Below are 25787 nucleotides of genomic sequence, written 5' to 3'. Positions count from 1 at the left end.
GAGGACAGATGAGTTGAGATCATGTATCTTTGCATGACTTTTGGCAGTTATTTTGGAGAATTATTTTGCATATGAATAGTACCAGCTCTATCTCTCTTTCAGACTTTCATTTCAATGGGTGCATGTTGAGGCTGGCAAGGAAGTCAAGAAGATGTATCAGAGGGAACGATCATGTTACATATAATTTTATGAACAACCATTTTGATTATTTACCTTAATGGTGATGCTTATGCTCTTCCAGAGACCATTCTTCTTCACTTGGTAAAGGCCAAAACACGTATCACAAAATAGTTAAGAGTAGTTGCTACAACCATGAGTAAATAGGTTTAGTTCTTGCTCCATAGTGCAGGAAATTTTGAAAAAGGTAATAGTAAAAAATATAGATATCCCCAAGTGTTTTGACTACTCAGGCTATTGGATAGAGAAGGAGGAATACACCTTTGTTGTCCAGTATGTGAAACATGGGCTGATAAATAAGTTTGCAAGTGCTTTCTGTATTTAGGCCTGCAGATGGAAAAAAACACAGGGGAATACCCTGAGAATCTAAGTAGATCTTGGGTTATTGAACAATTGAGAAGTATTATGACACAAGCAGTTTTATATATTCCTGTTCACAAAAACATAGGCCCAAGCAATGCTAGGGCAGCAGCTCAAAGGGAATTTTAAGAAGTTGGTAGCAAATAAACATCACTTAAGCTCCTAAATGGATGCCTGGTTTTCCTGATTTAGCCCCAGGTGCCTCCCATGGTACTCAAGTAATGTACCATGGGAAGCTGCTGTGCTCTGAATGGAACAGCACAAATTCTGTCCCAGCTGTTGCCAAGGGCCTGCCATATGACTTTATATTTGCTGATAGTTTACTTCTCCTTCAAAAACAGGAAAAAGGGGGAGATTTCTGGACCTTTATCATGTTTCCTTCTCTAATTGCTGTATGTGCTGTTTGTCACCCCAAAATAAACTGCAGAAACTTGTTTGCCTGAGGGGAGAGAGAAGATTCATTTGAACAGGCATTGTCTGGTGTGCAGCTGGTACATGCAACTTTGCCCTGCATTCATAATGGAATTGTGTGCTATAAGGGTTTTGCAAGTAGCTTGTAACATTTTTATGAAAACAGGTTACATAGGTTTCTTGTTTTAAAACCCATTTCCTGATTCATCCCTGGGAGGGAATGCAGCAATTCTCCTCCTGTGCTCATGCTGTTTATCTTTTGCTAAACAGAGGAAAGCAGATTATGGTTTTTAAGAGCTAAGCTTTGGCATTTCTGCAGGTCTGTGTGAGGGGGGACACGTTGCTTTGGTGCCTTGAGTGCAAAAATGTTTAGTTTGGGAGCATGTCTAAATAGGCTTAATACACTTCAATAGTCACAGGTGACTATTTTAGTTAAGTTTGCCAAAATAAAATATACCAACCAGAAGCAGAGGATGACATGCAGACTTTTGTACTTAAGTGCACTGGTTTAAATTAAGTTACTGCAACCTTTTTTTCCTGCAGGCAAAGGCTGAGGTAAATGCTGTTATCAGCGGAGAAGGGAGTTGTCAGTATCAGCGTACCTTGCCAGCAGCATGGCTGACTTTATCAGGAAGGGATTAGAATTGGGGATTAGAAGGTTCAGAGGGGCTGCACTTCCCACAACTGTTCTCTTTAACTGAGGAGGGGATAAACTCACACTGACTTTTGTCCAGATGGACTTGGAACATTGTACAGTGAGAAGCTACACTAAGCAATTAATTGGGAGGTGGTTTTAAGAACTCCCTCCCCAAATTTAGGTCTGAAGTAAGGAGAAGCCTACAGCTTCTCATACATTCATTCACTCCTAGAATGAATACTACAGATCGCTGCCTTGTAAAAGCACTTCTGGCAGAGCAGTCAGCAGACCATTCCCCTGAAAGTTAGGTTATTCACTATCAGTTTGAAAACAAGTCAGCCTGTAATTTCTAGTGCTGATGGCTCCAGCAGGGTTCTTGAGCTGCATTTACGTAGACATTGAAAGCAAGCAGTGACACAGACTACGTACTGTTCTTGGGGTCTTCACTTGCCCTGATATAGAAGAATTCACATTTTTTTCAAGGAAGTGTTCTATGGCATTCCAAACAGCTGTACTGCTGAGCTTTAGTTGTCTCCTATTCTTAAAAAATAAGCCTTTACAAACTTCTGTTGCAGAGCTTTTTTATTTTTTTAACTGATCAGTCTAATCTCTGCCTGCAAACCATTGCTAAACTGCTAATAAAAGTGTGCAGTATGTTAGCTAGCAACTTTTCTTTAGCTCAGAGAAAATAATTGAACAGTTCCTTTCCTCAAGGCACTTGATTCTACATTCCCAGAAATATTTCCATCATATATATTTTTGTATTTACCTTCAGTTTAGCATAATAAATACCTCTTTAAGGTGGCTTTTCCATTTTAGAGAGAATACATAAGTGGATCATATACTTGCATTATAAAATAACTAGAAAAGACAGTTTGTGTGCATGTAAGGTGTGTCTTTGCTTAACTTCATCTAGTGTAAAGAGTTTCCCAGTACAAGATTTGGGGGTTTTGTATCTAGTTTACATTCCCATAAAGTATATCCCAAGATTTCCTTAGCATTTGCAAAGGATGACAAATATCAGTACTTCATACAACTATATTTAATAAGTTATTACAGAAAAAAATAAAGTCCAAACTACAAAGTTTAAGCAGTTGTAAGCAATAGCAGCATTGAGCTCCATGTTTAGTCACAGTACTGCAGTTCCATACAAGCATTAGTCCAAGCCAAAAAGGAAGAAGCCTTGTTAGAATTACTAGCAAAAACAATCTAAGAGAACATGTAATAAAAGATACAGTACATTTAAAATTAGTTGAAAAACAAGTACAGAGATCTTAGCTGTGAATGCTCTAAAAGTTAATGTCCATTAGTTTGACAGTAAAATTACAAATATCTAATACTTTATACCCCAACAGAACTACATCCAGGAAAGAAAAAAGAGCAAAAGTTATCTCTTGTTAGCACCCTGGTTTTCTACTTACTGGTGAACTTTTTGTCATGTAAATTTGAGTGTGTCAGAATTATGTGACCAATGTGATTTCTGACCAGCTACCCATTTGGGGTATAGAGTAGTCACTAACATGAATATAAAATACTCTGTGGTATGATAGAACACTATAGCAGCAGAGATTAAGAAGTTTGTCTGTTTAAAAAAAAAGAAAGAAAGGAAGGAAAAGAAAAAGGGTTTAGCTGACATCATACAAACTAGCATAAAAGCAACTACATACAAGCCAGATTAAACAAAAGAGACATTTCTACAAATCTGTGACTAATCTTTCACTCATACCTTGCAAGTAGAGATGTCACAATACTGAAATATTAACATGGGAGCTTTTCCCAGTTAAGCGCCTTTTTTTTTCTTTTTTCTTTTTTTTTTTTACTACTCTAACAGATAGTGAAATCAGCAAAGTTATTTGCTAACTGCATATTTGCAATACAATTTGTTTTAGCCCATGCCTTGCTAGCAGGCTATAAAATACAAGCATGTCGGCAGAAATATAAGCATAAACTTTGTACCACTTAGCAGGAATTTTTTATTCCCTCTTCATTCCTTAATCTCCTTTGTTTGCAATTTGTGTACATTCCAACCAGTAGTACCTAATTTGAGTCTAAATTTTACTTCACTATTTGATCTAGTCTATACATTACTTACAGAACTGAACACACAGAGGATACACAATAGACCAACTCTGGGCACATTTCTTCCCACAAGTCACGGACGAGTCACTCTAACACTCGAGCAGAAGTTAAGTCTAAAAGGTCATCAGCAACTTGTGGAAGCGAGAGTTTTGTCTAGAGAAAGTCATTGTATGCCCTGTTTACGCAACACCAGTTTTAGTCTGGATTGTTTCAGGTGCCAGAACAGTCACTGGCTTCAGGAAGGGGTTTCTTCTGGCTGCATAGGGAAACAAAGGTGATGTAAATGGAGGTGAAAAGTGTTTTGATACTGGCCCTTGGTATTGCCAATACAAAAGAAAAAAAGGACAAAGACACAAGAGAGGCCGAGAAGAACGGAGAAAGACAAAGAAGCTGAACGGATGTTCAGACGTGGTGGCAATATGAGTTACTGCATTGCTACCAGGGGATGGACAGAGAGTATTTTGCATTAACTTGGCAGCTCCCACCCATGTGGGGTGGCTGGGTTAGAAAATGGTGTGGGCACCAACAGTCTGCTCCACGCTGCCACTGAGAAACGCATGCAGAGAGGGACTTGTGCAGGAAAGGGGCAATTTCATTAAATAAATAACACGGTGGCAAAATACAATGAAGAATATATATTTTAGGAGGTTCAATCTAAGGCTATTGAAAAGAGAGGTTATTGAGTTCATGACAAGAAAAGTAATGAAGAATTATGCTGAATGGGCAGGGTCAAAAACCCATTGTTCAATAGATTTAGTTCCTTATAACGGCAATAGTATTTCATCAACACTGGTGGTGTATAAATCTAGACAGCGAACTGGTACTGTGACATCCCTATTATCTCCCTAAATCATTTTGATAAAGGAAAAGGCTTTTCAAAATATCACATTTTTTCTGCTTCATTCTGTCATTTTATTGCCCAATTCTTTGTTACAATTTTCCAATCACTTTACATAACCAACCATTTTCATCATTGCCACACTATTGTAAACCACATCAGCAAGTTAATACATAAAGCTTTGCATTTCAAAAAACTAGACACTTTAGTAACAATATTACAAAGATTTTAGCTTCAAAAATAACTGAAAATGAAAAAAATAAACTTTTAAAGAATCAGCATCATAAAATTAATTTATTCCAAGTAAAAATACAAAATAATATTAATGACATTGACCAGATATGAAAGTCTCTCCCAGAAACAACTATATTAATGGTTGAGAAAGCACTCCTTAAAGAAAATACGAAATAAAAATGAAAAATATGTAAATATGTTTAATTTTTTTCTTAGCAAAAAATCTTTCTAAAAATAACAATGAAAATTTGTCTCAGTACAAAGGCTACATTACTATTGAAAAAATACCAGCATGAAGAAAAGGTACATATTTGACAGTAGAAAAATGATTTTAGTGAATCACAATGTCTAAAGTCTGCAATGAAAATAAATCTGCAATAAAGATTTATGCCTTTTTTCTTTTCATTTTTCTTTTTTTTTATACAAACAGTACAAACAGTATTGCACATAACAACAAATAGTCGAGGTTAGGTTAGCCTTCAAAAAAATCGACTAGTTCAAGTCTCACATCAGAAAAGGCCACAATAGGACCTGTTGTACCCAGGGGCTTCTTAGTCAAGTTGCAGTTCAGAACTCCATATTTTAAAAAATAATTTTTTTTGAAGGACCCTCTTTTAATATAACATATTAACAACTCAGGGGCACATTCATTTACAAAACAAAAGGGAGCATGTCATAATTTAATAAACTAAAAAAAGTTCTCTTTAAAAAAATACAAACAGAAGAACTCTCACAATTCTGGTCAGTCGTGCATAATCACACTTGATTATAAATATACAAATTAAGGGAAAATATTTTTTCACCTTCTATTCACAACTTTCAGCACCAAATGGAGTTTGTGTTTACACCTGTTCTTTATGATGATTTTGTTTCAGATTTAATCCAACATTAGGCTATACTGTACATTTTCCAGCTTCTCTCTCTCTCGCTCTCTTTCTCTCTGGGGGTATTTTTCTACATGAAAGAGGGGTATTTCTTCAAAAAGGTTTACTTCTTTCACATAATTAGGTAGACTTCTGTAGGTTAGCTATGATCTTTAATATTACAGTTATAAAGCTCTAACTTCTTCATTTTCAAAAAAACTCAAATAAGCATGAAAAAAATAAAGTTACCCATCTGTTAAATCATTTTTCTTGCAGAATTAAATTAATATATATTTTTCTGAATAAACTTACTTAGAAAATATCATTTTCTTTCCTATATTTCAAAATTGAGGTATTGCAAAAGATCATGTCAGTCAGAAAGCATGCCTTTTTCTTTAAAAAAAATCATCAGCCGACTGTTGAAAACTGTCTAGATACAAAAAGTAGTGCATAACAAAATGTCTTGTACAGATGAAAAAAAACAGAAAAGACACCTGGGCTGGGAAAAGCAATATCACAAAACCGCCCAGAAGTAACTTCAAAAGGGATAATTATAATAAGCATTTTAAACCAGTAAAAAACTATTTTTTCTTTTTTTTTTTCTCCAAAAACAGAAAAAATCCTTTCAAAGCCAATACTTGCAACTAAACATTGGGAAAACCAACTTACTAAATTAGACACAAAGAAGGACATCACAACAAACAAAACCCAGAACATTTAAATCTACTATGCGGTGTCATATCCAGTCAGATTGTCCCCAGAACTGCAAAAACAAAGGAGGAAAAAGAAAAAAAAAATAGTGTACACATTCTCACAATCATTAGTATACCAAGTGTGTTTATATTTATATGCTATCTGCAGCCCCATAGTTCATGCTAAAAAAATGTCCACTGTGTTAGCAGGTCTTAATTGTATTCAAGCTTCACAGGATACATCCAGGGATTAGAGAGATAACGCCACATCCACAGAGCAGACATCTCATGTTACTTTTATATGCAGACATTTCTTTAGCACCACTTTGTTTCCTAACTTCCTTAAATGTGCCTAGGTTATTAGTTTGACAGACTATCTAATCCGTAGTGTATGTATGCCAGCATGAGCTCTTTGGTTTTCTGGACAAGGTCTGCAGCTACGTAAATGATGCAAGCATTAGGAGAGAGATTGTAACTAAGAGCTCATTTCTGTTTATGTACCTGTTATGAACTGTCAAAAATGTGTTAATGTCAGATACAGAGGCTTTAACAGTTAAGTTTGATCACAGTACTAGACATAATCACTTTACTATATAAAATAAATTGCACGATATATAACAGAGCACCGCAAAGTACTTCATCTACCATCCACAAATTTTTTTTTTTAAGAATATCCTACAGCTAGTTTTTATATTTGTTGTAATATAGGTCATTCTGTAATGGGCTGATCCTAATTTCAGAAGCATTACATTTACTGAGGCATGCCTTCCTCCAGTCAGTAATCAACTTTTTTTTGTTACTGAGCATTTTGTAGCCTACGTAGATCATAATTTGTGCATTGTGGGCAGGTTTTATATTAGACATATATAAAATTTATTGCATGCAGCAACCTGATTAAGTAAACATGCAGTCAAAAAATATTGACCTTCCTTGGAAGCTTTTCTGTATGCTATACTGATCTCCTTTCAGCAGCCATCACTATTTTAATCACATACTCATTTTTAATTGATACCCTAGCCTGAATAGAGTATTATGGTATTAGTAATACCATTTTAATAGCAGCAAAAGCTATTGCAGCATACATTTACATAACACTAGAAGACCTAACAAAACAAAACAAACCCAACAAAACAAAACAAACAAACAAACAAAAAAAAACCTCAGCAAAACAAAAGAAAAAAGTCTGATCCAGCTTATGAGGTATCATCCTTACAAGTCAAAATGGAGAGCAACTAAAGGCTTATTTTCTTTAAGGGTTATTACTATTCTAAATGACCCAAACTAATGATTGCTGAATATCTGTTTAAGTTTTTGCTACATCTGCCACCTACTTGTGAATATTACCTTTGGTAAGTCATCTGCTAGGGGCAAGTCTAAATTTCTGAAAATAAGTGCATGCTCCAGTTTAAAAATAAAAATAATTATAATTACAATAAAAAAATCTTCATCACATACACATCAGCCCAGTGAAGACTGATGAGAATGGCAGTCTACATAATGTCACTAGTGACAAGTCTTGTGTAGGAAATTAAGGTACCAAGCAGATGTTTGTGTGAATCAAAGTGCAAAATCAGTACAGTTACACTCTGCCGGTTTGTATTATACTGGACACTGAGTTCAGTAATGTGACTGTAAATAATAATAATAGTAATAAAAAGACCCATATCTTCATTAAAGTCGAGGACGAATGCACAGATTTCCAGAACACTAAGCCCTGAGGCAGCGCTCTCTTTTCACTCAATTTTATTTACTCCAGTACTTGTTGCTGGGTGCGGCCGGGGTTCAGCTCCAGCGGAACGGGACGTGGCGGGGCCGGTCACCTCCCTCCTTTACCAGTGGTTTGTGGAACTCCCGCCCAGCACGAGAGTGTATGCTGGCCCAGCAGTATTCACAGTAATACTGCAAACAGGTAACATTGGCACAAAAGAATGGAGCAAATTTTCCACCACAGCGAGTGCCCTGGCATTCATCACACATCTGATCATCCAGCACATATGGCTTCACTTCCACCTGCACCAGGGACAAGAAAACAACTGTAAGAACATCTCATAGTTTTGCTAAGCATGAACGTAAACCCCAATATTTTAATTCTTTCTGGCTCTACTGAAGGTTTTCAACTGATGCAGGATTAACCCGAGGTTGGTAGTTAAATTTTCATATGAAGCACTTTACCTGCCAGAAAAATCTCAAGAAAGAAGGTCGTGCTTTCATAACTACTCAACATTCCTTGGAAAAGTTAGGTGTGGGAAAGCACTAAGATGGAAGTACAGTAAAAATAGCATCTCTGAGGATTTTTCCACTAAGAGAACTCCAGGAATGTGAATAGTTAGGGGGGCAGGCCATGAGAGCAGCATTTAGGAAGAAAAAATTATAAAGAACAAAATTGTGTTTTGAAACTTCAGAGGTCTGATGAGTTTCAGAGGTTTTTTTCCCACAGAAGATTTTTTTTTGTCTCTTTGGTATTTTTGTGATTTGCAAAATGTAGGACCAGACTAATAAGAGATTCAAATTAAATAAAATTAAATGTACTTGTATTAAGTACTCCCCATTTTGTTGGCAAAAATCACTATCTAAAGATGTTTAACTCTTGAGGTGCAATAAAGTTTCATTGTAGTTCCAACTGAGGCCTTGCCATCAATTACAAATAAGCTGGAGAGCTGCTGACTTTTGTCCTACACTCAGTTGTAAACAACTTGGGGCTGGAATGCTTTTTGTTTTTAAAGCATTTGTGCCAAACACAGCAGGACTGATGCATGACTAGGCACTTGCAATAATGCTATTACAGAAGTTGAGACTGTTCCTATGAATTGTGCCTACACATTTAAATTGAGTGTTCATTCATTCCAGGGAAATCATGAGTTCATGCATGTTTAATTCTTACGGCTCTCTGATGCTATTTATAAAGTGGCTTAAGTACAATCAACTGCACTAGAAAACATAGAAAAAAAATCGAAGTATACATTTCTTATACATAATGTTGCTGTAACTGGACAAGTGCCAGTTTGGCACAATTTGTATATTGCAAGGAAAACCTTACTCTAGTAACAACACTGAAGTACATAGATATTTAAAGAAACATATAGAAATATAGACAAGAAACATTCTACAAAAAAGCTTTATGCTGAATTTACTTCAGCTTATCCTGATCACACGTCAACAAATGTTACTCCTTTGAAGTAAAGCTTATAAAGTGAGTTGTATTTCTCGCCTAAGGAACAGCTAGGGCTGCCAATCTATTTTTTAATTACACCCTGCTACTAGTATTGCATGGAACAAGTAACTGCCATTTTGCATATCAGATGCCATATCACTAAAATTAGCAGCATCATGTAAAATAAAACAGCGCTGTCTCAAATAAAATTGGAAGAGAGCAGGTCCGATGTCCAGCACAGCTCTAGATCCCCACCTACTCAAATTTCCCAAGCATGAATTGTGAAGGTCTCAAATAGAGTCTCTTTCTCTCTCTCTCTCCCTCATCTTTTATTGCATTGGTTACTAGTGAAATGATTTTAAGAATGTTTGCTGTATTGGTCAGGGATTTCAATCTATTAGATTTAAAAACTAAGATTTAAGGACTCATTAAGAGATTTCATACTTATTCAAACTCACACATAAATCTATTTTAAAAACAGATATAAGATAATTAAATAAACTTAAATTATCAGTCCACCAAGTGAAGAAAGAACAGATTAATGAAAAAAATTACTAGCTAGTCACCTTTTGTGGCTTTACCCTAAAGCTTAAAAAGAAACCCCTAGCAAGCATGTTTGATATATAAATCTCAAAGGGTTCAACGTGTCATTAAGACTCCAAAAGTAATCCTCAATCTGTCTGTAAGATTTTTCAGAATCCAATGGACAAGAAATGTTTAGGGATAGCCTTGTCTTAGTTAATGTAATATGGTGTAAAGCACCATACAAAACTTGTCTGAGGACTTATAACTCCATGACCTCCTTGAATCTAACAAAAAGTACAATTCAGATTTCTAAAGACAAAGTCAAAATAGTTTGAACTTTGCAGCTGTGTGGATTTATATGCATACAGCACACAATAGACACAAGCAATACCTGTTAAACTGACTTCTGGAGAAACAATTTATGCCAGATTAAGGAAAAAACAAACCATCCCTATCAGAAAAATACATAGCAGCAGTGGATGTTCTTTTGAATAATTCTAAAAGCAGAGCCATGGGTGTTGTTTGTATGTGTAATCAAGAGGTGAAGGCAGAAGGTCTAAAGACAAAAAAAATTTGGAAAGTAAGTAATATTTTCTTTAAATGCGTTCAAGTCAAATTTCAGTGAATACTGTAACTTCACTCCATATTTGAAAAGCCCTTTAGGGATTTCATATGGACTGAACAAAACCATCTCATTTGCCCCCTTCTGCCTATCAAGCATCTCTTGGCATTTGGTTTTAGTTAAATAATTCTCACGACTTTTGAGGTGAGCATCACCTATTTTACTTAAAATAAACCTGTGCTTTAGGGACTTCAAGTCTAGACCTACACTACTGACAGAAAATGGTGCCTAATAATAGCAAAACTGTCAGAAGCTACACAAATAGTCACTAAACTAAAAGCCATTGATGCACAATGAGCAAACTAAAGCAATCTAAAGAAGGAGAAAGAAGCTGGGAAATGCTATGGAATTCAAAAGAGAACCGAGGAAAAATGATCTCACAATCAATTATTTTCTGGGTTTAGCGCTGAACAGTTATTTAAGATATTTAAAGTATTTTTTCACTCTGCTTTAGATGCTTAAATAAGCTTTAAAAAAAATTGACAAATGTCATCTGAATAACAGAACTTACAGTGTTCTCTGACACAATGCTAATAACGATTTTTTAAATATCTGTACAGTTTGGTAACAACCATTCTGCTCCATGCTATTTTACTTACCCGTTTATCAATGTCATTGTGTTGGAGCTGGACAAAGCGAGCACTGATAGCAGCAATATAGCTCTGCTGATTGGAGAAAGCCACTCTGCCAGCACCTTTTGGGTACTTCAGCTCTGGGTCTGTATCAATGCCAGCATAGCAGACACCTCCATATAAACGGTCCATAATCATTGCCAATTCAACTGCAAGAAGTCAATTGTTAAATATAATAGATTTAACACAAATAATGGTGTTGCACTTGGATTGTTGTATTTAAAAAAGCACTATTTGCCTTATCAGACTTGTCTTCCAAAGTCTGAAATTGCAAACTGAAACACAGAGTGAATCAACCTTACATGAATTATAGTAAAATATAAAGGCAAAAGCCAGAATCAGTCACACCAACTTTTTACAGAAGTGTGAAAAAAATGCAGCCTTACACTGTTAAAGTAGGTATCAGATGAACAAGAATTTACAATATTGCATATTAAAACACTGGCACTTGGTAGGCCTTTTAAGGCTACTTCACATGTAAGATCACTTAGCGATATTCCTGGTTTAGAATCTAATATTTTGCCCTAAGTACTAAGGTTCAAAAAATATCAAAGATGTGTTTCACATTTGAAACAAAAACCTGTGAAACATCTGAAGTTCCTGCAGCTAAGGCAAGCCTACATTTTAGGTGCGGCTTAAATTAATACTTTGGTATTTTCTTGGTTGTGTATATTTTAAAATGCTTTGTTGCTTTTTATGATATTAAGAATAACTCTAAAGAAGTTATAAATATCATACATAAAATAAGACAGGTTGAATGCATGGCTGAGGACACATAAAGAAGAAAAGTTAAGGAAAAGAACGTAATGAAGTAGTAAAGAGGCTGAAGAGAGCAGGGAAGGGCCGTGTAAACTGTGCAAGGCTGGATGGCCACTGAGCCAAGCTCTCTGTAAAAACTCATAGGCAACACATTTGTCAGATGGACAATGCAAGAACTGTACAAACGGCCAAGTCAGCCGTTTTCTAGTGCTAACGTGTGGAAACACTTTCTGTAGCAAGTTACAATTTAAGTACCCAAAATAAAATTAACCCCCCCCAAATACTAAATATTTAAATTCTCATAGTTCTCACAAAATTCTCATTGGTAAATTGAATAGGTATATGTGTTTGTAGAAATCTATGTGCAGGGAAGACTATATGCTAATTTGTCCTTTCGCAACAAGCAAACAAATGTCTGACTCATTCTACCAAACCAGATAATACTTTTGCTCCAAAAAGTAAGGAAAAACTACCAGCATAATGTGATTAATAGATAAATAGATTCTTCTCCTTTCTAATGAATTGGAATCATCATTTGGGTGGTGATCTCAAAAGATGACAGTTCAGAACAAACATCAGGAACATGTTTACAGTAGTAGTTCCACTAAGTTACTCTTGCCAATACAGAAAGAATATCCAGGATTCCAGGGATGCAGTGTTCAGATATCTTAGGAAGAACTTCTGTATCAGATCTTTAAAGCTACAAACAAGAAAAAATGGCAACTATCTACTTTGGAGATGTTACCTATTTAAAGGCATCAGTTTTCAAAAGTGATCTATGACAGGCAAAATTACATCCAGTTTTATAAAGGCCATCATTAGAAATGAACTAATGTTTAATTGTTACTATTTACATAATTACCACCTTACAATTGGGCCTTATTTTAAGATGGTGAGGAAAGTGAAAGCTGCCAAGAAACGTGGAATAAGAGAAATCTTACTGTCAGCAATGGCTGGGGGACGTTGGTACAGTTTCCCAAAAGATTTAGGATTAGGCAAAAGATAAAGTCAGGAGCTGAACTTCCTGTGGGCTGGAAAGTGGCTGCTGAAGGAAGACTGCAGGCAGGCTACAAAGAAAGTCTTCCAAGATGGTGACTGAGAGGCCTTGGCTACTACGGTTTCCCAGGATTAGGATTAGGGTTGAGAGGATGAGAAAGACAAACCATGCAGCTGCCTCGGAGTGAAGATGAAAAGGGAGTATAGATAGAAGTGAGGGTTGCTGAAAGATCTGGCCAGGATAAATGTTTTAACTTGCTTCAGCACTTTGTCACTGGCTCACCAAAACTGTCAGGATTAGAAGAAAGAAATGAGCTACAATTGGGAGCAGTGCTCAAATGGGACCTTCAAAACAAAATGGGGACTGCCAGGAGTCCTGGGCTGGGATAAATCTTCCCTCTGGACAAAAGCAAAGGACTCTTGTCTATGGCTCTGCAAATAAAAGTGAAGAGAAAGAGCTAAGGGTGAAGAAAAAAAATGGAGGGAAAGACGCTACATTAGGAGCGAGTCTGGAAAATGGTCTTCCATGTGAGGCCACCAAGAGACCTGGCCTGGGAGAAATTTTACTTCTGGACAATAGCTGAGAGGCCATGTCCATAGCTCCATGGAAAAATTAAGGTAAGGGTTCAACAAAAGGGAAACATAAATCATAGAGCTGAGGTTGGAATTGGTTTGGAAAGTTTCTGGTCTTCTAGTCACAGGAAAGAGAAACTTGTCTGCACCTCAGCAAACAATCAGGGTTAGGATTAAGATGGTCTACATTACAAAAAATCAGCCAAGTTCTAGGATATTTTGCAAAGTTGAGGAAAACTGTTTTTTATTGGCAATCCTAATAAGTAACCTATTTAAAAGCTAAAAAAGTGTTCACTGTATTTTGTAAACAGGAAGATACTCCTTGTCTTAGAAAGCAAGATGTGATCATTGGAAAACACAGGGTCCATTTTCTGTTCTTTTACAGATACTATAAATCCTTCCTCATCTTTTCTACTTTATCTGCTACATGTCCTACATTTTCCTTCTACTCACCAGCTCGGAGAGGCCGTGGAACTCCTCCAACAAAGATTGTTTTTCTTGGATCCAAAGGCTGAGACCCATCCATCACAAAGTCACTGTCACTTAGGTTCCAAGGTCGAATTTGCACCTGTATTAAGGATCATTTTTAGTAGAGGAACTTGGCCACTTAATTAAAATTAAGAAAAAAAAGGCCAAATCTTTCTATACTTGAAAACAAAATTTTAATTTTTCAAAAGCAGTAAATTGGTGGTATAAGCACCAAGACAATTTGAGAACATAGCTTATCTAAGTGTCCAAAAGAAGGGGGACAACTCATTTATCACCTCTAGAGGCCAGGCTTGAGTTAAATCTCCTCATCACAAACTCCTACGCTCATTAATTCCCTGCCCCTAATCGCCATCACAGGGAGAAAGCTGTGAAAGGACTTTCAGAACATTTTACCATGTATGTGCAATTACAGTTGCAGTTTGGGCTTCTGGCTTTCTTGAAATCACATACAGTGATCCACAAATTTAAAAGCACTGATATGAGCTGATAAAATTAATTTCTGTGCTTGGATACAAAAGGAATTTGTATAGTATGTGAATGCCTATTTCTATTGAGCAGCAAGCAACACAGCTGATAAGAAGTCTTTAGATTACACAGAAAAAACTGCTCAAATTATTAGATAAAGCTGTTCATCAATCCATTTTTTTGATCCTAGGAATCACACAAGCCCGCTCATTGTGCTGCAGTCCTGGGTTGTTCATTCATCTGTGCAAGATTTTTAATAGTACTTTCAAAAGGCTCTTATTTGTCTGTAGTTTTCACCTGATCTGTATATCTTCATAGGCACAAAAAAGACCAGCAATAAACAATGTTAGAGATGTGAATAAAAACTGGTTACTGTATGTCTTTTATTCTGCTATAGCTGTCTGCAGTAGTTGATTTTACCCTATAGTTTCTATAAGGTGAGGCCTAAATTATAAATGGATTAGCTATTGAATGCATAAAAAATAATATTTAAAAAAACCTAATGAAATAAAGGGGATATTTGATGCTATCTGGATCTTAATTTGCCTGGGCAAGTTTCTTCATTTCACCACATTAGGCTTTCTTTTCTCTCAAATCATATAGATGAAAAGTTACCACTCCATTGTTTTACAGTTAATACTGTAAAAAGATGCACACTCCTGATGCATACCAGGAGTAGCAAATATAAAAGGTAATTGAACATGGCATTTATCAGAAAAAAGCAAATGTTAAAGCCATGTTACGCTGATACAGAAAGTCAATTCAAAGTAACAGCAAGGCCAGAAACAGGAAATGACAAGTAATTAATTGTAAGTATTTTTTATTTATTTATTAACTGAAAGAGTAACAGCAAATGGGTTAGCAACCAGCGTAAGTGTCATGGCATGAGCTACTTACTGGCTTATCCTTGATTGTGGGACTTGACACACATAGGTAAAGTTTTCCATCTTCTTCCAGACAGGCATCTATCAGAGCTTGTACAGAGCTTTCTTCCTGGAACAGCAGAAAGGCGTAACCTTGGAAAGGGTAAGGGCACAAGAAAGAAAAGTAACAGATTAATTTAGAGAGCATTTTTTAAACAAACAAGCCCACAAAGTGGGCAAGATAAACAAATTACAAATAACTGTTACGGTTGGTAGTTTGTTTTCATAAATTAAATTCACTGAACAGATCATACCCTCATACAGTACGGATTTCAGACTAGAGACAAGAGTATTTGCTGCATCTGAGGATGTCTATTTGATTAATTAATGATTCTGAGCAGTGAGAATATAGGCTGGTGAATAAGGGTTTCTATTATCCAACAACTGTATTGGAGCTATTTACCAGTGGCATCTGCTGGTATCAGTGATTAACATCTTACAATGGAGGCACAAAATATCTACTTACTATATTCAATTAATAATTTCTAGAAGAGAGGGATAAGAAAGTGGACAGGTAAACAGAAAAACAGACTTCTATGCATACACACAAAAATGAAAAAATGTTCAATAAAACAATAAGCCCAGTGAAAAAGAACAACATGCTTTGTATTTTATTGTGAATAAAAGACCTGCTGTTGTTACTTACATTTAAATAAAGCAGTTCAAAAGAAAGAAGAAAGTCTACTAAAATTGTTTCGTGTAATTCAGAATTTTAAGACTTTAAATTAGCCAGTAAAACTAAGTGTGTAGCACTCAGTGTTCTGCTGAATGCAGATGCCAAGAAAACTTTCGAGAGTTTTATTAAATGTTGTTAAATCTGCATGAAGATTTGACCCAAGCAGCCCATGCTTTTGCTACCTCAGAAATGAAACGAATACAGCACCCCCTGCACTCAACAAAGCCAGGTAACAACAGGCTGCTGAATCACTGGAGCTGCCTGGTTGAGAGGACTCCCACCGAGCAGGCACTGCTCCCCTGCTCCCCAGTCACTACAGCAGAGTTTTCTCACTCCAAGTGAACATGTTGGGTGTGCCCTTCGTAATTTGCCACTTGTATGTCTTTTTTTTTTTGGGGGGGGGGGGGGGGGGGGAATTCTAGGTCATAGTGAGAGGTTACATCTGTTGTAGTTGGGAGTTGAACACCCTTTGGGGGTACAGTAAATGGTATGATCATAATTTCCCCAAACAGTTAAAATGAATCAAACAGATAATTGTTATTTTTCTCTGGTTGCTAGATTACACTATTAGTCCAAGTTGGTGAGGTTTCAGTTTTCTGACCTGGAGCTAGTGCCTGCCATGAAGTTCAGAGAGACACAAGCTCCTCACTTCTCTAGACCTCCATGAATAAACCATTCTCCTGCTGCGGGATCCACAAGGATCCGCTGAAGACACGGAGGCTGTTTACAGAGCAGCCTTGTGCTAATCCAGAAAAGGAGGAGGCTGCACTAGCATGACATGATGTCCAGCACTACTACAAAACCTGGTGACTGCACATCTATTCCAATCATTCAAGGACTTCTGGTACTGAAGATTAACAAAGATTACATGAAAATGAAAAATAAAGAAAGAACAGAACTTCAGATAATATTAGGATCATAGAAGCTGATATGGTCAAGAAAGACACCTGCTGAAGTTAATAGTATTTTTGCTTATTTTCTAGAAGCACATAGAGATGCAAAAACCTTAAATTCAGAAAGGTGCAGCTTTTTCCCATGAGCAATTCTAGGCATTGCCGCTACTGAAGACTTACCCTCTTCATCACAATGCCACAGTTTAGAGCTGCATCTACTTGTTCATCCAGGAAAACATGTGCTTCCATGGATGCACTTCATTTCATTGGAACTCTATAGCAGAAGATGCACTTTGAACTCAGATTCCAGTATAAAAAAATTAAACTGGAAAATACCTGTGCAAAACTGGCATTGCATAAAGAATTATCTCACTCTAAGTTCAATTTAGCAGATGCTGAAAGTTGCTTCAAACTCTCCAGCATCATGTGCTTCAGCACATTCTCCTATCTGTGCTTCATGAATATTGTATCACTTAAAAAATCATCCATTTTTTCCCAAGAAGTAAAAGATTTGATAAACCTCGAAATTTTAATGCTCTGTGGCAGAATTTTGGTAGCACACTGTGGCAGTAGGTTGCAGTCAAACTTCGGCAGTGCTCCTTTCTTACCTGACCAGACACTCTAAAGGTTTGAGGGCTCAAGGGACTGCCCTTGACTCAAATTCCACAAAGTAAAACAGGCGAGATATTTGAGGCTTCAAAAAACAGCAACCTGACTACAGCTGAATAGTCTCTATCCACAGATATTTGGATTCTTGGCTGAGCAGAAGCAATCCAGCTCCTCCTCTGCTGTTGGTGCAACACATCACTGCAGTGCTGACAATAAACAATTCTCAGGAGAAGGCAACAACATATTTTGGGGTGAGAGAAGTCATTACAACTTTTTAAAGGGTACAGCAGAGGGAGGATGAGGAGAAAATGAATTTCCTTAGTTTCTGAAGCCAACCTAGGAGATCCTCAACCCTGAGCTCCAAGATTCATTATTTTATGAAAAGCAGTGTCAGAACTAAGCTCCTTTGTACATGTCCTATTCTGACAGCTAAACAGTGACACAATTTCCATATGAAAGGGTAATTTAGTCCAGTTGGTCTAATTTCAGTTAACCTTGCTGAGAATAAACTGGAAAATCAGGCATATACACTGTGTCCCACAAGCTTGAAACAAGGTTGCCACTTGAAATGCAAGATACACTTGGAACTAAAAAAAGTAGTTACAGTCTGGCAAAAGCATTTTTGCCAGCCTAAACAGCCTGGAAAAAAACCCCAAAAACTCTATTTCGATTAATACCAACATTGGCATATCTTGTCTAATGATGGGAACCTTTCTGATTTACTGAAAGCACATTTTGTAATAAGGCTTCAGTGACCTCTTCAAAACAACATGCTAGATGGAAAGGTGCCCAATCTGCCTTTCTAATATCTTGATATTCATACTTTTATGTTAAAAACTGGCATGCTGGTACAAATTACAGGCAATCATATTGGAGTTTTAGCTAGTAGTGCATTATGCATGTATTCTGCCCATCCTTCCTCAATGTAATTAATTGAAAAGAACTATTCATGTACTTTTATTAGGGCAGAATGTGCATTATATGTATTAGGCATGTCAGAGAAAATAACCTTACAGGCCCTGTGGACACCTTTCAATTTAGCAAGCCACAGCTGGTAGAGTTTATCAGAAAAGAGTATTATCTTGTCTAAAGTAAAATATTTCTCAAGAGTTAAAGATTATCCAGCTTCATGCCTGTCATGACTCACCAGGAAAAGACTGACTGCATTTCACAGCATTTGTGAAAAAAGCATGTTTTAAATAGAAAAGGCTCTCTTTTATTCTTCTAAATCTGGTAACACCTTTCTTTTACAGCTCCATCGTTTGGTGGAATAAATGGAAATCACTGACTGTGTTTTCTAACTCATGGGAGAAGGTAGGAATGAAGTTTGTTATATTAGAAGTTTTATACTCTGTTTCAGTTTAAGTGATTAATTACTAACATTATGAGACTAAAGGTTGTCTGGACAGTCTCTAGTTATTTAGTGATACAGGAATATTTCAGAACGGAACTAGTGGAGTAACAGCACAGATCTCTCACTTAATGAAGTCCAGAGTGGACTGGATTTAATCAAGAGTTTTTCTTAGAAATTTCAATTAATTGTGAATTAGTTCAATTTTATTATAATAACAGAAGGGTACCATTATGTGCTCAACTTGTGAATACTCAATGTAATTAATAATTTAAGTTCTTGCATTTAAGAACAACAATACATAATTTGTTGTTCAAATACATCAACCATGAGCTGAATCTTCTGGTACAAAGCCAGCATTTTGGCATGCAAATGCTATACAGCCAACAGGGAAGGATTAACCTATTTCTGGTTCTTAGAATCTGGGCTCTTTTCAAACAAAGTGAAACACTGTAATGAAGAATTATATATAAGGTCAGAGAGTATTTGAATCTCCATGATGGGAGTCTGCATGTCATCTATTCATTTCATATATCATTGATCTGAAATCCATCATTCCCAAAATTCAGCTCACTTGCAAAATCAGATACAGGAATCATCATCTAAGGGTTATGTGTTTTCAGCTTTATAACGCTGAGGTTGGCTGGCAGAATTAAGAGAATGAAGAGAAGAATTTCCTCTTTACATTCTGCACAGCAAGTCAGAAGAGCCTTTGGGTAGTCACATGCATTGATTTCATCTGTGGAAGGGAAGGACTTATGCTTGAAAAAAGTTTAACTACCTTCGAAGCACATCTTCTTTCATTCATTTAGACAGTGTCTTTTCTGATGTTTTTATAAGCTTCAGGATTACAACAAAATCTAGCATCAACCTCAGATTTCTTATAAAAGTATTTCAGTATATAAATCTACCTCATATTATTATGTAAAAAATAAGATGGAGTTAAAATGGCAAAGAAAATTAATGTTCTAGTCTCATTTCTTTAGGGTTATTTTTAGATGGTTGAGATGGCTGTCTCAAAGAAGTAGATTTAAATAGACTTAACTTTTTCATGAAATATGTATTTCACTTTCTTTTTTTCTTTTTCCTGGATTTTAAAAAATAGTTTTGAACGGAATTATGGTTGTATTTACTAGAACTTTTAAAATAAAGTTGTTTTTAAAGCCCACAGGAAAGGAACATTTAGAAACAGTGTGAACCAAATTTCTGAATCAGTTAATGTGATGACAAGGGTCATTGCTCAAAGTCACCTTAATAATCTTATTAGAAGATGCTTTGAACATGAATAAAACACATTTCTAAATCCAAAGATGAAACGACTATTAAAAATTAAACTCATTTTTGAAAAATAAAAATCTGAGGTGTTAAAAAAACTGCAGACTTTTCCTTTAAACATTGCAGTGACATGACTGCATTTTCAAAAAACTTCAAAGGCTTTAAATACTTAAGAAACCTCAAAATAGAAAAGGCTGTAATCTCAGCTACTGCAGAAGAGTAAAATTATGTATTAGTCAGGGCTGCAAAGATTAATTTCTTTTAGATGGTCTAATTTTATATGACAGTGTTTGACCCTGTCAGCTGATTCTTTTCTCCAAAAAACAAAGGTGTATAAGAAATAGGAACAGTCTAACATCTTACAGTGACTCTTCTATTTATACACATTTACATTTTTACATGTTTTTCATGAATACCAGACTAAGCCTGGCTGGTGTGATATGTAAGAAATTCCTCATATGCCACATATCAGACAGGTACTGGGAAGGGTTTGTTTGATTTTAATTAAAGGATTGTGTCCATGTCTTCCATTACATTGAAAAATAATTGGATCCTGAATCTTAATAGCAACAAAATGAAGCATACGTGTCAAATGAAAGACAGGAGACATAACAAGAAAAGTCAGCAATGGAGTGGATCATAGAGAAGAGCTGAATGAAAACTGAGGTTCTGTATCAGTAGCTTCTATAAAATAAATTGCATGTCTTCATAATCCCAGTTGTACCAGTAAATAGCCCACATCATGAGATCACCAAAAGAATTGAAAGTTAACACTTAGCCCTTACCAATAATGATCTTACCATATCACAAATAACAGGGAAAATAGAAACCTTCTATTTTGGCACAAACATTAGGGAGCGTTTTCCTTCACATCTTCAATTTAAGTGGAAGAAGAAACCCAACGTACCCACAGAACCTCTGCTTTCTGGACATGCAGTATTTGTGGGACATGGGAGAGGTGCCCCAGTGTTTCCTCACTAGAAAGGACAACATTTCTATAGTGCTGTAGTAAATACATACAAAGATTTACAAAGCCTTTTCAGTTCCAAAACATGTCAAGAAGCAAAAACGATTTTCTAGCCATCATTACTTTACTTTACTTTCACCAGTTATGGGTAAAAAAGCCCCAAAAGAACAGTATGCATATGCCATCTCAGTTTGTCCTGTAGTAAAAATACTCCCACCCACCTGTATTAAAAAAGAAAAGCCTGAAATAAATTACTTGTGGGTTTTTGTGGTTTTTTAAGCAAAAGAATATTCTACAGGCATACTAAAGCCTCTCTTTATCTGGCATTTACTTTAAACTCATATAAAACATTGCAACAGCAAATTTATAGGGTTGTCTCCTCTTTCAAAGGTCACAGCCATTTTCAACATCAGACTTCAGACTGCAATGTAATCTATAGCAGCTATAAATCAGAATTAAAGGGTATAAAAACACAAAAGAAAGGCTCTAACATACAATTTCGTTACTGTAGTTATAAGAGGAGTCACATGAATTTCATATGACAAAGACTAAATATTTGATGAGATGGAAGTTATCTTTGTGAAGTCTACTGAGTCAGCATCATGAAAAAAAACAAGCATTCACATTCCTAAATATAAAAACCCAACTAAATTCAGAATTCAATTTTTAAAATTCTTTTTTTCAAGGGCAATATGCAATGGTGACTGCTCTGGGCAGAGCAGCTCATGGTCATCATCTGGAGGGGGTCAGGTCTGCTGCTGCTGCTTTTACTCTGAACAGATGGCTCAAGAGAGATCAGTTTTCAAGTTTGAACAAAACCTGTTACTCTTCTTTGCAAAAAAACTATTTTCCAGTCCTACTCCAACCAAAATTAACATGGAAAAATTCTGCAGAAATATAAATGCTCTGCTTGATTTCAGCTTCTATCTCAAGCACAGTTACCAGCATGAGGTAAAATAAATTTTCAGAGGAGGAAAGCACCGGTCCAAAAATCCAGGCTACCTTTTAGCTGAAGTCAAGTTATTTTAAATTAAATTTGATATTGGGTTTTACAATAAAAATAGTTTTCACTTTAAATTATATGTTTTTCTAAAAATTTATTCTTAAAGAAGAAAGCAAGCAGCACTTACTAAATGTTGTGATACACAAAATATTTGGGACTGTTGCCAAGAGCTTCAAAATAAAATACTTCAATCAAAAAGAAAAGACACCCCATGTCATTTGCAGAGACCAAGCTAGTAACATTTTTTCTGATTTTTGTATGATGCTAACTCTCCTGTGAGCTGTAAGACATTTCTAAAGGCAGAATGCAGAGCTTCAGCACTAAGCTTTGACTTCCCTTCTTTTAATCAAGTAATCAATTTGTCATTTGCTGCTGTGGTGCTGCTAATAACTGGTTTCAATGTTCACTCACATGTGGATTGTTTTCAGGTTCTGGTTTGTTCAAGTTTCTTGTGTTTGTTGACTATAAGGAAAAGATGCAGCTTGAAAAACCCTCCTTAATAATACAAGGGTTTTCTTCCAAAATTGGATTATGTCGAACAACAAATTCCTCTCAAAACCCAAAACTGCTTTTAGTGAGTATGAGTATGCATTTCCCTGGGAGATCAGAATAGTGTGTTAAAAAAAATAAAAATACTGGACTTACCAAATCCTCTAAAAAATTAAGTGTTTCACTTAATTAATATAACTGCCCAGCCTCCCCTGGCATACAGCTGACTACTGGTTACACTCTCTTGGCATAATCAGTAGTCAGATACATCGGAGGTCCCAAAACCAGGTAGAATTTGCATGGTATTGAGTAGACAAAATCTGCCAAGCACAGCACTGAGACAGCTGAGGGAGACACCAGTTCTGAGCTGCTCTAAGCTTTTGAGATCAGAAAGAGGCCTAAATGTATGGATGTACTGCCTTGGGCAGAGGTACCTGCAGCATATCCAGCATCTGAAATACTCATATTGCCAGTTCAAAGGACAGCTTTTATCCTGAAGCCCATAATACTTACAGATCAATTAACATATTTCCATTTACAAAACAAAAGGTGACATTTAACAAAAATAGTATTGGGGAGGGATGGGGTGTACAACCCACAGTAAAATCTACTTGGGCTTTAGAAGAGGTTAATGAGAATAGGCAAATATTTAACTCCTTCCATTTGACAGAAGTGGTCTGGCTGCCTCTACAGATAAACATGGAAAGATTTTAGGTACTTAGATATGTTCAAATTATTGGAAAAGGGTCAAATGCTTGCTAAAAATTGTGGTTTCTTCTATAGCAACCTAGCAATTCTGAAAATAAGTAGGATCTGTTGAAAGCAACATGAAACCTGGGAGAGTAATCCTGCAATGCTACTTCAGAATCAGATTTGTTCTGCCTAGGCTTGGATAGCTCAAAAATACTTTTGTGTTTTACCTCACCAGATTCTTGTTTTCCCCTAGAATAAGAAGTTGCAAATTACATAGAGACAGAAATTCTCTTATATGAAGCAATCTCCTTGAATGCTCTTTGAGACTGCTGTGCCAGGTATCTAAGATAGACATTTAAAAATCATCATTATCAGTACACCACCAAGAATCCTCAAATGTTTAGGACAAGACAGGAAACAGTGTTAAGAGGTTAAAAAAGGGAGGCTCAAACAAAAGTCATCAAAAACCTCAAAGAAAATTCTCTGCAAAATCAACCTAAAGTCACACAGCTACAGAAGAGCACATTAGTGTGTACTGCATTTTGCCACCACACATTTTGTGAATTGCATTGATTTGGGATTATGCTGCCCTGCTGTGGGAAGACACAGGGACTACAAATCACAGACATGGCCTCAGATGTCAGTGGGTAAACGACTGACACTGCACACGTGTATTGGAACGTAGATAAACAACACCTAAAAACCCTCCCAGAATCACTATTTGCCCCACAATGTAATTCTGGATAGGGAATGTCAGTTTCCATTCTAACATATTACGATCTCTGACTTCGGTTTTTAAAAGACAAAAACTGGCTCAGCATTTCACACTGGATTGTGGTGGTACTGTATTTGATCAGTTAAGCCAAAGCAGGCAGTTTCCTAGAACAGACTGCTGTATTTGGACAAACCAGATACCTTCTTGTGAATATAACTAATGAAATTGGAATTATGACTCCATACTTTCTCCTTGCAACTGTTCATGCTTGTTCCTTTGGCAGAAACTACAACTGCCACTGCAGTGGCAATGGCATTAACCATGGAAATGGTCTTCATCCATGAAATCAAGATCAGTCAAAAGACTACAACAACAGTGCTTCCATCTAAACAGTACTTTAGAGAGACTCAGAAAGGCTCACACTGTCTGTCCCACCAATTGTTTTAAATTAGAGCATGAGAATCATTTCATGTTACTTTGTGCAACTTTGCTTACACTGTTTTGTTTTTCATGAGATCTCCCTCACCCCTAGTGTCCCATATGGAGCAGTAGGGACAAATGTGCTTAATTTTATCAGATAACAGGATAACGAACTGAAGAACAGGGAAAACACAAAAGGATCAGACTACTGCATCACAAATTTAAATCAACTGTAAAGCCAAAGCATTCCTCCCATTCCAAACCCATCCGATCTCCAAGCTCTGCCATGCTTCATTTTCAAACTCTAATTCTCATCTCTATCCAAACATCAATCTTTTTAAATGGGGAAAAAAAAAAAAAAAAGAGAGGAAAACTTTTGCATAATTTTTGGCATTTTAAAACACCTTATGCAATTTTTAGTGATTACTAGAAAAATCATAGTTATCACAAGGAAAAAGCAGTAAAGAGTTTTTTAAAAGTCGTTTTAAAGATAGCAATCTGTTAAAAAAACAAACTGAAAAAAAAAGTTTTTGAAACAGTTGGCACCATCTGTTTAATAAAAAAAAAGGAAAGAAAAAAATTTACTGTAGTTAGCATAAGCATTGCTTAACTCAGCACACCAGCAAATAAGTGAAAACCCCATCAATTTCTATTTAAATAAAACATGAATTATCTGGATTTTGCCAGAGATAAATAGACTGTGACATGGTAATGTGCATAGCATCCTTTAATACATATTTCTTTATTTCTCAATGTCTCATAGGTACTCAAAAAATACTTAACCACAAACCACATTTAATTCCCAAACTCTGGGGTGAAAGCCAAGTAAACACATTATGAACTGGGCATCTGCTTACCCAAGACCAACACATGGCATTTATAATTTTGCCAGTTCCATTAGTAACATATCCAAATAGATGCCAAAGGAAGTAATCCAAAGACTTCTCAGGCAATGGGAATGAATTAGCCTTATTCAGAGGCAAAGCATTAAAAATCCCCTCATGCATGACACAAACATAAAAACACGGTGCTAAGCTTTACAATGCATAGGAGGGGTAAAAAGAAATGTTAAGACAACAATACAGATGCTTAGAACTAGAAATAGGAGCTCTTACACACATTGTCAGCTGTTGGCAGTTTCTCCTACCCAAGTGCACCATATTCACTTTCAGTGACGAGTGTCCCTCTTCTCTCAGCAACCTAAATATTGAACTCACTGGCAACCAAGGTAAGGTAAGGTGTGCTTGATCTACAGAACGATTTTGGTTTT

The 25787-nt window shown here is 36.2% G+C and overlaps 1 protein-coding gene across 6 annotated transcripts in view; it reads right to left on the bottom strand.

Moving 5' to 3' along the window:
- Nucleotides 1-4552: 4552 nt before the first annotated feature.
- CPEB3 (cytoplasmic polyadenylation element binding protein 3) overlaps nt 4553-25787 on the bottom strand; it is a 78524-nt gene continuing 57289 nt past the window's right edge. For all 6 annotated transcript variants that reach the window (XM_082286259.1, XM_082286264.1, XM_082286260.1 and 3 more), the window contains exons 7-10: nt 15401-15519; nt 14003-14117; nt 11189-11370; nt 4553-8301 (exon numbers count right to left, since the gene is read on the bottom strand). In XM_082286259.1, the coding sequence (XP_082142385.1) occupies nt 8074-8301; nt 11189-11370; nt 14003-14117; nt 15401-15519 (644 nt within the window). In that variant the 3' untranslated portion in view covers nt 4553-8073. The remainder of the gene's footprint in view (nt 8302-11188; nt 11371-14002; nt 14118-15400; nt 15520-25787) is intronic.

The sequence above is a fragment of the Coloeus monedula genome (genome assembly GCF_965178545.1).
Source record: "Coloeus monedula genome assembly, chromosome: 8".
In the NCBI taxonomy this organism is placed as follows: domain Eukaryota; kingdom Metazoa; phylum Chordata; class Aves; order Passeriformes; family Corvidae; genus Coloeus; species Coloeus monedula.
The sequence above is the reverse complement of the archived record's forward strand: the minus strand, read 5'-3'. Positions and strand labels throughout refer to the sequence as shown.